This window comes from Musca domestica, unplaced genomic scaffold (assembly GCF_030504385.1).
Source record: "Musca domestica strain aabys unplaced genomic scaffold, Musca_domestica.polishedcontigs.V.1.1 16, whole genome shotgun sequence".
Lineage (NCBI taxonomy): Eukaryota > Metazoa > Arthropoda > Insecta > Diptera > Muscidae > Musca > Musca domestica.
In genome coordinates this window covers 11,204,768-11,219,403 of record NW_026712219.1, presented here as the reverse complement: position 1 = coordinate 11,219,403, position 14,636 = coordinate 11,204,768, and the positions used below count along the sequence as shown (strand labels likewise).

At 34.4% G+C, this 14,636-nt stretch overlaps 1 protein-coding gene across 1 annotated transcript; it reads right to left on the bottom strand.

Annotated features, from left to right (window-relative positions):
- Window positions 1-1,648: 1,648 nt before the first annotated feature.
- LOC101891708 (antigen 5 like allergen Cul n 1-like) lies at window positions 1,649-7,829 on the bottom strand. The gene is made up of 3 exons (XM_020037313.2): window positions 7,645-7,829; window positions 2,048-2,442; window positions 1,649-1,981 (listed from the first exon to the last, which is right to left on the bottom strand). Exons 1-3 carry the CDS (start codon window positions 7,765-7,767, stop codon window positions 1,729-1,731), a joined length of 771 nt encoding a protein of 256 aa, XP_019892872.2. The 5' UTR covers window positions 7,768-7,829; the 3' UTR covers window positions 1,649-1,728.
- Between the last annotated feature and the right edge of the window lie 6,807 nt (window positions 7,830-14,636).

The window sequence follows — 14,636 nt, the reverse complement described above, 5'->3', positions numbered from 1 at the left end:
CCAAATTTGAAACCATTCCCGTGAATAATGTTGCCAAAATGATCAAAATACCGAATATAGGGAGATACCGTTATATGGGAGCTATACGAAGACGTTGACCTACACAGACAATTTTCTGTCTGATGCGATGGTATCCATTTTGAACTTCAAATACCAAATTTGAAAGACTTCCAGTGAATAATTTCGTCAAAATAATCAAAATTCCGAATATCGGGAGGTACCGTTATATAGGGGCTATATGAAAACGTGAACCTACATGGCCCATTTACGAACTTAGCCTGCTACTGGCAAAATAAACATGTGTGCAACAATATTAGCTTTCTATATATATCATCTTCACAACAGACCTTGTGTTGATAGAAATATTGGGATGTGCCGAGATTGAGTGGGATTGGATGCTCATTTTGCGTTTTATGAGCTTCATGATTATTCAAAATGTTGTGAGAATCCGACTCTGTTTCTCAGTCATATGGCTAGAGAGGGTATATATAATTTAATGCGGCCACAACGTGCCTAATCGAAATAACAGTTTTAGAGCCTAGGTCCCTTTGGACCAAATCCGTTTCAGGACATATCTGGCTGGCTGGTCCAAACTTGGTACATCGTAATATTATTATCATACAAAATTCGGAGATGGTCAATATCGGTCCAATCCATCAAGTACCTCCCTCTCAAGGTCGAACTTTTCAAAGAAAATATTTTACTGCACAGCAAGAAAAAGGATAGTCCGACTTTATAATTATAAAAATTTACCTCAGTGCTAAGTTAGGTGCGAAAATGGACAATATCGGTCCATTCTATCAAGTACCTCACCCACAAAGGGTCAACATTTTGAATAATAATAACTCTTATCAAAAGTGAAGTCAAAGTTCAATTGTCTTCGAATTACACACATCACAATATTTTTATTAAGCCAAGGTCTGGTGTGAAAATGGAATATATCGATCCAATCCTTCCGGTACCTCCCCCACAAAGGGTCAACATTTTGAATATCCATGAAGCTCATAAACGCGAAGGTTCTGATACCATTCAGACTTGGAACCATTCCTTCTTGTACCTGTCCAACAAAGGGTCAAAGTTATGAATAACCAAAACGATTATAAAATCCGAAATTAGCATCAGGTCCAAATGTCCTGAAACCGTTTTTTCGATGAATCACGTTTCGGCCGTATCAAATGATAGCCATATGGTTAAGGTTATCATATAAAAATATCATAGAAGACGGCTGGCTTTCCGAGAAATAATGAGAGACATGACTAAAAGATACTTAAATGTGGCAACAGCAAAGCGAGATAACCCAAAAGATTGGAATACCTAATGTGGAAGCTGTTGGATATTCTCAACGAAACGGTGAAATAAGGTTAAATAATCGAATTTTTAAACGATCAGAGAATTATGGAATTATGGAACATACTTTTGGTGCGATTTAGGCGCTGGGCAGTAAATTCATGTTCAAGAATTGAACACAATGAATACATAATTTTAGCCCACTTTTCAAAAACTCGACCTATACTATGGTCCTGATTAGTCATTCAGCACTTCACAAAATATTTATAACAAAATCTTAAATCACTGAATCCTAATAATTGAGTAAAACGCATCTAATTCACTATATACAACAAACAGTCTTTTATTTTGCTCTTAATTGGTATTTTCAAACATTCAATGTGAACATTTTCAAAAATTACAAAATAACACTATTATAAATTGTTACGAATCAAATTCAATCTAATAGTTGGGATTATAAACTTCCCGGGTGGAACACAAAGAGGGATATTTGCGATTGGTTCCTGTTTTACAGCCCGAACCGGGTTTTCCAGCAGCATACACCGGCGCATCATAGGCATAGACACTGGCATAGTCGCAAGCCAAGTTATATATATACAGATCTCTATTTTTCGGGTAGGTGTAACGGATCATGGAACAACCAACATGGGTGTTACGCTCCAAGACAAACTCTGCAAAGTGACCATATTTTTCGCTGCAAACATTTTGAAACATTTGTAATTATTCTTCCGTTTCCAAAATATCATTCGAAAATACTTACAAATCTCTGGTAACCTTAAATGAAGTTATAAAACTGCTATCGATTATCTTGTGTTCCGTATACCATAAAAATATATCCTTCAATAGAATGGCTGTAATATTTTGTGGTTCATGCTTGTAGTGGGCTATGCCCACAAGATTTTGTCCAATATTCTGGAAACGATAACTGTTCCGGCATTCATCATGATCTACAACACAGGTGCGAACATTTAGTTCAGCCAAAAATTCCAATTCGTCATCCCATTGAAGAGTGGCCATACGCGCTGCAGGATAATAACCCGGCAATAGTCCCTGAGCTACGAAATTTCTACGATTGTTGTGTTCGTGTAGTATCAGGTCACGATACGGTCGCAAATCAATGATTTCAACATCCGGCTCACATCGCTTGTGGAAGCCCTAAATTTGGAGAAGAAAAAACAAATAGAAATAATAAATATTCGAATGGGAGAACAGAAACAGGACATAGGAAAAGGGAAAACAAACGACCGCAAAAAAATATATTATACAAAGCGATTACTGATTGAAAGTCTAAGAATACTACGAAAAATTGACGCAATGATGAACTTAAAAGAAAACACCGATATCCATAGTGCAAGCTATGGAGTGGGTGTAGCGTAAACAGATCTGTGGTACTAGTTTTTGAATCTTTGTTTATTGTCTTTTATGTAAAATTAATATAAAATTTATGTAATCCCGGTATAGACTCTCCAGGACCTTTTAAGACCATAACGTTGGATTTTAAGGACTACATTTTGAAGGACCCTACCAGGAGTGGACTTTATAGGCATGTTTTTTCAGAAATATATTTTTTTTTTAAAGAGTCAATTTTAAGAAACATATTCTCAAGGACCAAAATTAGTAAAAGGGGTGGATTTTAAGGACCAAAAGAATCACAATTACAGATTATAGATAGATTATAGATTTCCAATGACCACAAGAGACATAAAGTTGGCCTTTTTAAAGAATATTTTTTCTAGGATCCCAAAAGTCATTTAAAAGAATATTTTTTGAAGGACCCAAAGGTATAAATGTAGAGTCATTCAATCAATAAACGTTAAGGACTAAAAGAATTATAATTAAAGATTTTAAGGATTACATTTCAAAGGACTCGTAGACGGCCATGAATTTCTATGGATTCGATTTTCAAGGAGCACAAGAGACTTAAAGTTGAATTTTTAAATAATATATTTTTCAAATTTATTTTTAAAAATATTTTTTGAAGAACCCATAGATACAAGTTTAGATTTTGACGAATATTTTTCAAAGACCATCCAACCAATACACGTGGACTTAAAGAGTACTTCTTCAAGGACTCTCAGAGAAAAAAGCGTGAATTTTTAAGGAATTTTTTTCAGGTATTCTCAGACCAATAAACTTGGATTTTAAAAAGGACTCTCAAAACTTTCCAGGACTCTTAGACCAATAAACGTGGAATTTTAAAGAAAAGTTCTTCAAGGACTCTCAAAACTTTCCAGGATTCTTAGACCAATAAACATGAATATTTAAAGAATAGTTTTTCAAGGACTCTCAAAACTTTCCAGGATTCTTAGACCAATAAACGTGGATATTTAAAGAATAGTTTTTCAAGGACTCTCAAACCTTTCCAGGATTCTTAGACCAATAAACGTGGATATTTACAGAATAGTTTTTCAAGGACTCTCAAAACTCTCCAGGATTCTTAGACCAATAAACGTGTATTTTTAAAAGAATAGTCCTTCAAGGACTCTCAAAACTCTCCAGGATTCTTAGACCAATAAACGTGGATTTTTAGAGAATAGTTTTTCAAGGACTCTCAAAACTTTCCAGGATACTTAGACCAATAAACGTGGATATTTAAAGAATAGTTTTTCAAGGACTCTCAAACCTTTCCAGGATTCTTAGACCAATAAACGTGGATATTTACAGAATAGTTTTTCAAGGACTCTCAAAACTCTCCAGGATTCTTAGACCAATAAACGTGTATTTTTAAAAGAATAGTTCTTCAAGGACTCTCAAAACTCTCCAGGATTCTTAAACCAATAAACGTGGATTTTTAAAGAATAGTTTTTCAAGAACTCTAAAACTTTCCAGGATTGATAGACCAATAAACGTGGATTTTTAAATAATAGTTTTTCAAGGACCCTAAAAACTTTCCTGGATTGATAGACCAATAAACGTGGATTTTCAAAGACTAGTTTTTTAAGAACTCTTAAAACTTTCCAGGATTCTTAGACCAATAAACGTGGACTCTCAAAACTTTCCAGGATTCTTAGATCAATAAACGTGGATTTTTAAGGAATAGTTTTTCAAGGACTCTAAAAACTTTCCAGGATTCTTAGATCAATAAGCGTGGATTTTTAAGGAATAGTTTTTCAAGGACTCTAAAAACTTTCCAGGATTCTTAGACCAATAAACGTGGACTCTCAAAACTCCAGGATTCTTAGATCAATAAGCGTGGATTTTTAAAGAATAGTTTTTCAAGGACTCTAAAAACTTTCCAGGATTGATAGACCAATAAACGTGGACTCTCAAAACTTTCCAGTATTCTTAGATCAATAAACGTGGATTTTTAAGGAATAGATTTTCAAGGACTCTAAAAACTTTCCAGGATTTTTTTCAGGATTCTTAGATCATAAACGTGGGTTTTTAAGGAATAGTTTTTCAAGGACTCTAAAAACTTTCTAGGATTTTTTTCAGGATTCTTAGATCATAAACGTGGACTCTCAAATTTGTTCAGGATTTTTAGATCAATAAATGTGGAATTTTAAATAAAGTTTCTCGAGAACTTTCAAAACTTTCCAATATTTTTAGACCAATAAATGAATAGTTTTTAAGGACTCTCAAAACTTTCCATGATTCTACCAATAAACGGTGATTTAAAAAAACAGTTTTTCAAGGACTCTCAAAACTTTTCAGGATTCAAAACAATAAACGTCGATTTTTAATAAATATTTTTCAAGGACTCTCGAACAAATAAACGTGGAGTTTTACAGAATATTTGTTTAAGGACTCTTGGACTAATAAATGTGGATTTTAAAAGAATATTTTGAAGGACTTTTAGACTAATAAACGTCGATTATTGGATATTTCACTGAACTTTTTCAAGGACTCTCAGACAAATAAGCGTGGATTTTTTACTGAATTTTTTTTCAAGAATATTTTTCAAGGATTTTTAATGAATTTTTTAAGGATAATCCGACCAATAAACGCGGATTTTTAATTAAATTTTTCAATGATCATTTGACTAAAAAACGTGATTTTTCCAATAAACGTCGATTTTTAAAAATTATATTTTTTAAAGGATTTTTTTATGAATTTTTTAAGGACACTCACGGGGAGTCTTCAAAGCCCAATAAACGTGGATTTTTAAAGATTATTTTTCAAGGAATCTTTTAATGATTTTTAAGGACTTCCACGGAGAGTCTCCTTGGACCAACAAACGTGGATTTTTAATGAATATATTTCAAGGAATCTTTTAATGATTTTATAAGGACTCTCAAGGGAAGTCCCAGAGGACCAATAAACGTGGAATACTTTTCAAGGAATTTGTTAATGATTTTTAAGGACTCTCACTAGGAGTCCCCGAGGACTTATAAACGGATTTTAAAGAATATGCTATTTTGTATTGAATTTTTCAGGGATCAACCGAATAATAAAAGTAAATTTTCAATAATTTTTTCAAGGATTACGGGAATTTCTAAAAAAATCTTCCAGGGCCATCCGATAAAAAAGAATAGTTTTTAAAAGAATATTTTTTGAGTAACATTAGACCAATGAACCTGGATTTTTGCGTATTATTTATATTGACAAATATCACTTTTTAGTAACATTTTTATTTATTTATACCCTACAACACTATGTGTTGGGGGTATTATAAGTTTGATTGGGCCAAAAATTATGTAACACCACGAAATATTGATTTCCCACATAGGAAAGTATATATGGATCTTCCTATTTCGCCGAGCTGAGTCGATCTAGCTATGTATGTCCGTCCGTCCGTCTGTCCGTCTGTCCATGTTAATTTGTAATCACTCTACAGGTCGCAATTATGGCCCGATCTTCACGAAATTTAAAATGTAGGTGGGGTTAATGTCAGAATAGAACCCTATTTCTTTTGGAGATGATCGCCAAATGTTTAGGGGTTGAAATGGACCAAATACTGAAAAAATGTCGGATTTTGCAGTAGCTATACAGGTCGCAATTATAGACCAATCGACGCGGACGCATGTAGCTAGAGTTTTGGGCGAGGAAGAAGCCAATTTGGGTGGTCATCGGATAATATTTAGCGGGTAAAATAGACCATATATTTTGTGTTGAAAAATTCAAAATTTTTCATTAAACCGCAAATATTTTAAATCCCGGCGAAATCACAAAGCCATGACAAGGTTACTTCTGATCTTTACATTGATGTTAACATCCAACAAATCGGATATATAGCAAAATATGTGCGATATATATGTCTATCAAAGAAGGTATGCTTGAAAGATCTCTTATATGTCGAGAACGGCTGAACTGATTTCGACAGTTCTTATTAATTCAGAATGGCCTCTTGGCAGGAAAGAAAAAACGTCTAAAAAATCGCAAAAAAATATCTCTCTGATGAAAATATTGATTTTGTAAAATTTTCTCATATTTTTGTCAATTTTGTCACATTTTTGGCATATTTTCATTTTGAATTAAACATTTGGTAATATTTCTACAGCTAACAAAACTAAGTAGTCAGGATATCATATACAGATCGCATTTATGGCCCGATCCTTACGTAATTTTGCATGGGTATAAGATGGGGGTCAGAATAGAAGCCTACTCTTTTTGGAGATGATCGCCGTATATTTAGGGGTTGAAATGGACCAAAAACTGCAAAATTGTCAGCAGGTCGAAATTATCGCCCGGTCCTCACGCACATTTACCGGACATTGCAAAGCCAAGCAGTTTTAGATGGCCATCCAAAAATATTCAATGTGTGAAGGAGTTTGCCAACTTTTATAGACAAAATACGAAAATGTCCATTCACAATTCATAAATACAGGAAAGACGCACTTCTGACTATTTCGTTAACGCTGATTTCGTTGAAGAATATAGTCAAATGGCTGTATCTCATATAGGTGTGTTTCAGTCAAAAACAAATAATAAATGTTAATCTTTTGCCACTTCTGAGATATTATGGGTCTTTGGGAAATATTGGTTCCACATCTAGGAAGACCATTTAAGTGCTACATCTACCAATAAATTGGAAATGAGGAAATTAGTTTAAGTTGCTATTATTCGAAAATTAGAGAACGAAGCCTGATGGTTTTCTTTTATTATTTGTCACAATATCTTGTGGAATTCTTTCGAGTATCTCGCCTATATAAACTGTATCGTTTATTGTAGTGTTGTAGGGTATTCAACGGTCGGCCCCGCTCGACTGTAGCCTTTGCTTACTTGTTAATTTTTGAATTTGTTTTTTTTTTTAACCAACATATATTCGTAAATAAAATTTTGAATGCATATGAAATCAAAAGGGTAGCGAAGCGCACCGGGTTCAGCTAGTTATTTATATTGACAATTGTCACTTTTTCAATATATTTTTATTTATTTTTGAATTTTTATTTTTTCATTTCTCCAAAAAACACTCACCCCCGAATTTTTACAGGCAATATGTTTCCCACCATTCGGACACAGTTCTTTATCACACCAATCCAGGGAATGAACATAGCTCACAACAACACTGAATATCACAAAGATTTTTTTCAAAAACATATTTTTTTCTCTAAACACGAAATTTTACAAATTCTTCTAACTCCTCTGCCGATGTGGCGTTTCCAAATGATTTGAAGGTAGTGGACAAAATATTTCATTGCATTTAAATATTTATATGTAATTCTGAAATATTTTTGGAATATATTTTCTTTTGTTATTGTTTATATATCCCCTTTCTTCCAGCATTCAAAAAAACGGGAACATTGTTTACATTTGTCATTACACACCAACAACCACAAAAAATATTATTGACCAAAATTTGGAAAGAAAAAATTATCTGGACAGAAAAATTACAAAAACAAAAAACAAAATCAACAAATCAATGAATCAATGAATTCTGATTTGTTTGTTTTTGTTCCGCTTTATTGAAGTGATTTTTTTTAACGATAATTAAATTCAATTTTGACCAGGTGCGATTTATGTTTACTCATTGCAATTAAAATGTTTTACATTTTATACACATTTATATGTATAAAAAGTCACAAAATGATATATAAACTTGTAAAATTAAATGTAGTGAAATGTGAAATTTATTGATTTCAAATATACTTAAAATTTGACAAATTTGATTTCTTATGCCTTTAATTCGAAGTTAAACATAATATTGATTGAATTATAATTGTGTTATTGGCAATGTTGTTCCCTTCATTTTTTTCTTTCAATTTTTGGATTTTTTTCCATTAACTGTTTATTAAAAAATAATTAATTATTATTTTAACAAATTTTTGATTTTTAAAATGTAATCATCAAAAATCTTTTATCAGAGATTGGTTAAGGCAGTTTATCGAGACTTTTAAAGATATATTTTTTAGGATTTAAGGATTAAGAAACGTTAATTTTTAATTTCCAGGATCATCTGACAAATCGTGGATTTATTAAAGATTTTTTTGCAAGGACTTCAGGAGTTGTAAACGCGGATATTTAAGAGTTTTTATACCCTCCACCATATAATGGAGGATATATTAACTTTGTCATTCCGTTCGTAACTCCTCTTGATCATCGTAAAATTCTAAGTCGATTTAACGATGTCCGTCTGTCTGTCTGTGTGTATGTCTGTCCGTCTGTCTGTTGTAATCACACCATCTTTCGAACGAATTGAGATAAAAGGCTAAAATTTTGCACACATGTTTATTTTGGCAGTAGGCAGGTTAAGTTCGTAAATGGGCTATGTAGGTCCACGTTGTCATATTTACCCATATAACGGTACCTCCCGATATTCGTAATTTGGATAATTTTAGCGACATTATTCACCGGAATTATTTCAAATTTGGCATTTAAAGTTCGTAATGGATACTACAGCCTATGACAGGAAATTGTCTGTGCAGGTCCATGTCTTCGTATAGCCCCCATATAACGGTACCTCCAGATATTCGGTATTTTGATGATTTTAGCGTCATTATTCACCGGAGTAGTTTCAAATTACGTATTTAGAGTTCGTAATGGGAACTACAGTCTGTGACAGAAAATTGTCTATGCAGGTCCAGGTTTTCGTATTGGCCCCATATATCAGTTCTTCCCTCTATTCGGTATTTTGACAATTTTAGGTACAATACTCAACGAAATAGTTAGTGATGTCGTAATTGAAGTATGTAATGGATGCTACAGCCTGTGACAGAAAATTGTCTATGCAGGTCCAGGTCTTCATATAGCTCCGATATAACGGTACCTCCCTATATACGGTATTTTGATGATAGCTATATTATTCACCGTTTATTTCAAGTTTCGAATTTGAATATGGTAATGGCTTTTGACAAATAATGCCTATGTAAGTCCACGACCTATAGACCCCAGTATATTGGCTATATTCGGTATTTTTAAGATTTTAAAAGAATTTTTAATGGATTTTATTTTTTGAACATTTCCAAATTCGTTCCAAAGGGTGGAGGGTATTCACTTACTGTTTTTTAACTTGTTGAGAATAGTTTTGCAAAGACCATCAGACTAATAAAAGTGGATTTTTAAGAAATATTTCATTAAAGAATATGTCCTCCAAGGACATTCAGACCACGAACATTACATTAGTAGACACCTTTTTTTAAATTTTGTTTTAAGGCCCTCAGATGGTGTACATTATTTGTTATGGTTAAAACGAGTCTCATCGAAATAGGGGCTTTAAAATCTATGATTTGTTTAATCCTTCACTATATATGAGATATGCGAAAATGTTTAGAAAATTCACTGACTTGTATTGAAAATTGCGACCCTTTGTTGGTGAGGTACCAGAAGGGTTCGCAGTTATACAGGGTGAGATAAAAAAATGCAACAAAATCAAACGCCATAATTTGTACATTTTTATATTCCATCCATATGGCTATATCATTTGATACGGTCAAAACGTGCCTAGTAGAAATAACGGTTTTGGACCCAAGGACTGTTTGGAATAAATCCGTTTCAGAACATTTGGAGTCGATCTAGCAATGTCTGTCCGTCTGTCTGTCTGGCTGAATGGTGCGCACGATAATTCTCGAAGGGAGTATCCGATATGGTCCAAACTTGGTACATCGTAATATTTTTGTCAAACTTAGATCGAGTTCGGAGATGGGCAACATCGGTCCAGTTCTTCTGGTACCTCCCCCACAAAATGTCGAAATTTTCAAAAAATATATTTTTTTTGCACAGAAAGAGAAAGGATAATCCGATTTTGCTTCAAATTGGCAAATCCAAATATTTGCATCAGTGCTAGGTCTGGTGTGAAAATGGACAATATCGGTCCACTCCATCAAGTACCTCCCCCACAAATGGTAAAAAATTTGAATAATTACAACTCTCGTAAAATGTGATGTAAGAGTCCGATTGTCTTTAAATTTTGCACATCCCAATATTTAAATTAACCCAAGACCTGCTGTTAAGTTTTAATATATCGGTCCACTCCTTCTGGTACCTCCCCCACAAATGGTCGAAATTTTGAAAAAAAAAATATTTTTTTCTGCACAGATAGAGAAGATAGATCCGGGTTTGCTCCAACTTTACAAATCCTAATAACTGCGTCAGTTCTAGGTCAGGTGCAAAAATGGATAATATCGGTCCACTCCATCAAGTGCCTCCCCCACAAAGGGTAACAATTTTTAGTAATTATAAGTTTTATAAAATGTGATTTAAGAATCCGATTGTCTTAAAATTTCACACATCCGAATATTCTTATAACCCCAAGACCAGGTGTTAGGATGGGTTATATCGGTCCGATACGAAATGACCAATATTGGACAATCCCTTCGGAACCTACTGCATAAGGGGTTAAACATTTGAACATTGGCTGAGGGTATACATCTGTCGGCAAAACCGACCAATACTTTTTTATTCGTTTTTTTTTTTTTAATTTTATTGAATGAAAGCAAAATATGTCAGAATAATTTTAGATTTGTTCGAATTGGTCACCTTTGGGTATTTTGGCCCATTCCCGGCGAAGGGCTTGCTTAACATTTTGCTATTTTGTAGTGCCAACCTTGCTTTCTAAAATACTCCAGACACAATACACCAATGGATTGGTATCCGGAGATTTTGGTGGTCATTGTGCGCTGAAATGAAGCGAGGAACCTAATTTTGTAACCATTCTTGGGATGCGCGTGCTGAGTGCGATGATGCTGAATCCTGTTGGAATATACAAGGTCTGCGGCCCAAGACTTTAATACACCCGTCAGAAAATTTTCGCGATAATATTCGGCATTTATTCTGATGCCATGGTCGATTAATACGAGCGGAGAGCAACCATCGGCTGTTATGGCGGCCCACACCATTACCATGGCCGGTGCTTTAGTTCTGGTGGCCAACCGAAGGTGCACATTACCGACTGACCTCTTTGGCAAAAAAACACGATCACGGTAACAAGCGATGGAACGAGACGCAAAAGATTCATTCACATTTAAATGCTGGATTGCTCTTACGATAGGCACCTGTGGTTTTCCAGCCAAATATAAAGAAATCACACTATCACGCTTGAATTCCATCACGAATAACTTTTTTTCTGGAAAATTTCCAACCAAATGCTTTTATAAGCTTGTAAACAATATAATGAGCTGTCACTGGAATAATTTTAAAAGATGTCGGACGAGTGGCTTCGAAATGGCAGCAGTCTGCAGTTTTTTCATCTCAGCCTGTATATCCCATCTTCACAGCAGATCTTGTGTTAGTAGAAATAATCACATTTTATAACGGTTATATTTATGGAAAATTTTGACCCTTGGTGGGGACCGATATCCATTATCCCGCCCAGCACTGATGCAAATTTTAGGATTTGCAGCTGGAGCATAATCGGATTATATTTTCTCTTTCTGGCTTTCTGGTAAAATATTTTTTTCTTTTTTTCTTGTAATTTCGAACTTTTGTGTTTGATTTACCAGAAGAAGTGGACCAACATTGCCAATCTCTGTACCAAATTTGGACCAAATCGAATACTCCATTCGAGAGTAATAGTGCGCACCAGCCAGACAGACGGACGGACATCGCTAGATCGACTCCAAATGCCTCATCGTTATTTCGATGAGACACGTTTTGGTCGTATCAAATGATATAATATACCCTCTCTAGCCATATGGCTGAGGGTATAAAAAAATATATTTTTCATAACTTTTTTTGTTTTTTAATCCAAAATTATATTTCATTGATTGAAGTTCTGAAACCCCCTGATAACAATGAATAAACTTTATCTTCAAATATTTTCCCTCCATTTTTGTAATTTTTTTTTTTTTTTTTTTTTTTTTTTTTTTGTGAGTTGTGAAAACAAAATTCAATGAAACTCCAAATGATATGGATGTAATATTATTACAATTAATAAAAGTGATTCATATATGTTACCCGTCAATAAAAATTCTCAAAACAGCACCTCTAAATCACAAAAAAAAACTGTACTTTATGAGTTGTATTTTTAGCTCGATTTGTCATCACTTCACCTGCATTCGAACAGACAGCTGAGATGCATTTCAGACACCTTCAAACGCATCCGAAACAAATCATTCAAACTCCATATGGACTTGAACACACTAACCTACCTTAAATTTTGTTAATTGACGAAAAAAATGAGTGGGCGGAATAAATAAATTAAAAACGAGAGGAGTTGTTCAAAAGGGAAAAACGAGTTTGAAGTTGTTTTTGATTTTGAGCGGATATTTTTATAAATATAACAAAAATCAGCCGACTTTAGTCGCAGAAATTGGAAAAAATCAGTGTTCTTAATGGCATTAAATATATGTCTCAGTACAGAAGATTGCAGAAGAAATGAGCCTCATAGAACGATCAAACCTATATTTTTGAAGATATGAAAACCGGGGACTATTTTTTCTTAATTTTTACCATTTGTGTTGGAGGTTCTAGAAAAATAATAATGGGAATGAGAAGCGCGAAGTTAAAACAAAATGTTCTTAAAAACTTATAAAAGTTCGATAATAATATTTTTATTAACCCAAGGTCTGGTGTGAAGATGGGATATGTCGGTTCACACCTTCTGATGCCTCCCCCACAAGGGATCAAAGTTTTGAGTAACCAAAACGATCATGTAATCCGAAATACGTATCCAGATCCCTTCATATTTCACACATCCAATCACTTCTTTTAACACAAGATCTGTTGTGACGATGAAATATACAGGGTGAAATGAAAAAAACTGAAACCAACTACAGACTGCTGTCATTTCTAAGCCACTCGTCCGACAGCTTTTAAAATTATTCCAGTGACACCTCATTATATTGTTTACAGGCGTACAAAAGAATTTTGGTGAGAATTTTCCGGAAAAAAAAATTGTTCGTGAGGGAATTCAAGCGGGATAGTGTGATTTCTTTATATTTGGTCGGAAAACCTCAAGTGGTTATCGTTAGAGCACTCCAGCATTTAAATGTGAATAAATCTTTTGTGTCCCGTACCATTACTGGTTACCGTGATACTTGTAGCGTAGCTCGACGTCAAGGAAGTGGACGGAAGAAAACAGCAATATCAGCAGAAATGGTTCGAAAAGTAAAGAAGCGACTTGATCGAAACCCGCGTCGCAGTGACCGGAAAAAGGCTCGTGAGCTGAACATATCGCAATATTCCATTCGGCAAATATTGAAAAATGAGCTCGGGGTAAAGCCATTGAAATTCCAAAAAGTGCAAAAACTTACACCGCAACAGAAAGAAAATAGACTCAAAAGAGCTAGAGAGTTGCTTCGCTTGGCCGAAAGTGGTGAACTGCCGAATTTGGTTTTCTCCGCTGAGAAAACATTTGTTGGACAGCAGTTTGTAGACAAACGAAATGATCGTGTTTACTTGCCAAAGAGGTCAGCTTAAAATGTGCTCCTTCGTTTGGCCACCAAAATTCAAGCGCCGGTCATAATGATGATGTGGACCGCCATAACAGCCAATGCTCGCTCTCCGCTTGTATTAATCGACCTTGGCTTCAAAATAAATGCCGAATATTATCGCACGCAAACATTTTGGCCGCAGACATTGGAAATTTCAACAAGACTCAGCACCATCGCACTCAGCACGCGCCTCCCAAGAATGGTTAAAAAATGAGGTTCCTCCCTTCATTTGCAGAGCACAATAGCCACCAGTCTCCGGATACCAATCCGTAGGACAATTGTGTCTAGAGTATTTTAGAAGACAATTTTGGCACTAAAAAATTCCAAAGTGTCGATCACCTCAAGCAAGCGCTTCGGGCAGCGTGTCCGTTTGAAGGCCATAATTCGTGTCAAAGGTGACCAATTGAACAAATCTAAACTTATTCTAAAATGTGATGATATTTCTGACATTTTTTGCTTTAATTCAATAAAATTTAGAAAAAATGTAAAAATTATGGCATCTGACTTTGTTGCATTTTTTATCTCACCCTGTATTGTACATTATCGTATCTAAATTTGCCCTGATGAAAATAAAAAAGATTAGTTAAATTTGAACAAAAT

Excerpts from the sequence above, each read along its gene's own strand:
- LOC101891708 (XM_020037313.2), bottom strand. The coding sequence starts at position 7,767 with ATGTTTTTGAAAAAAATCTTTGTGATATTCAGTGTTGTTGTGAGCTAT. Across the intron at positions 2,443-7,644 it reads TTGCCTGTAAAAATTCGGGG|GGCTTCCACAAGCGATGTGA; the intron begins GTGAGTGTTTTT and ends CTCCAAATTTAG. Across the intron at positions 1,982-2,047 it reads TTTAAGGTTACCAGAGATTT|CGAAAAATATGGTCACTTTG; the intron begins GTAAGTATTTTC and ends AAATGTTTGCAG.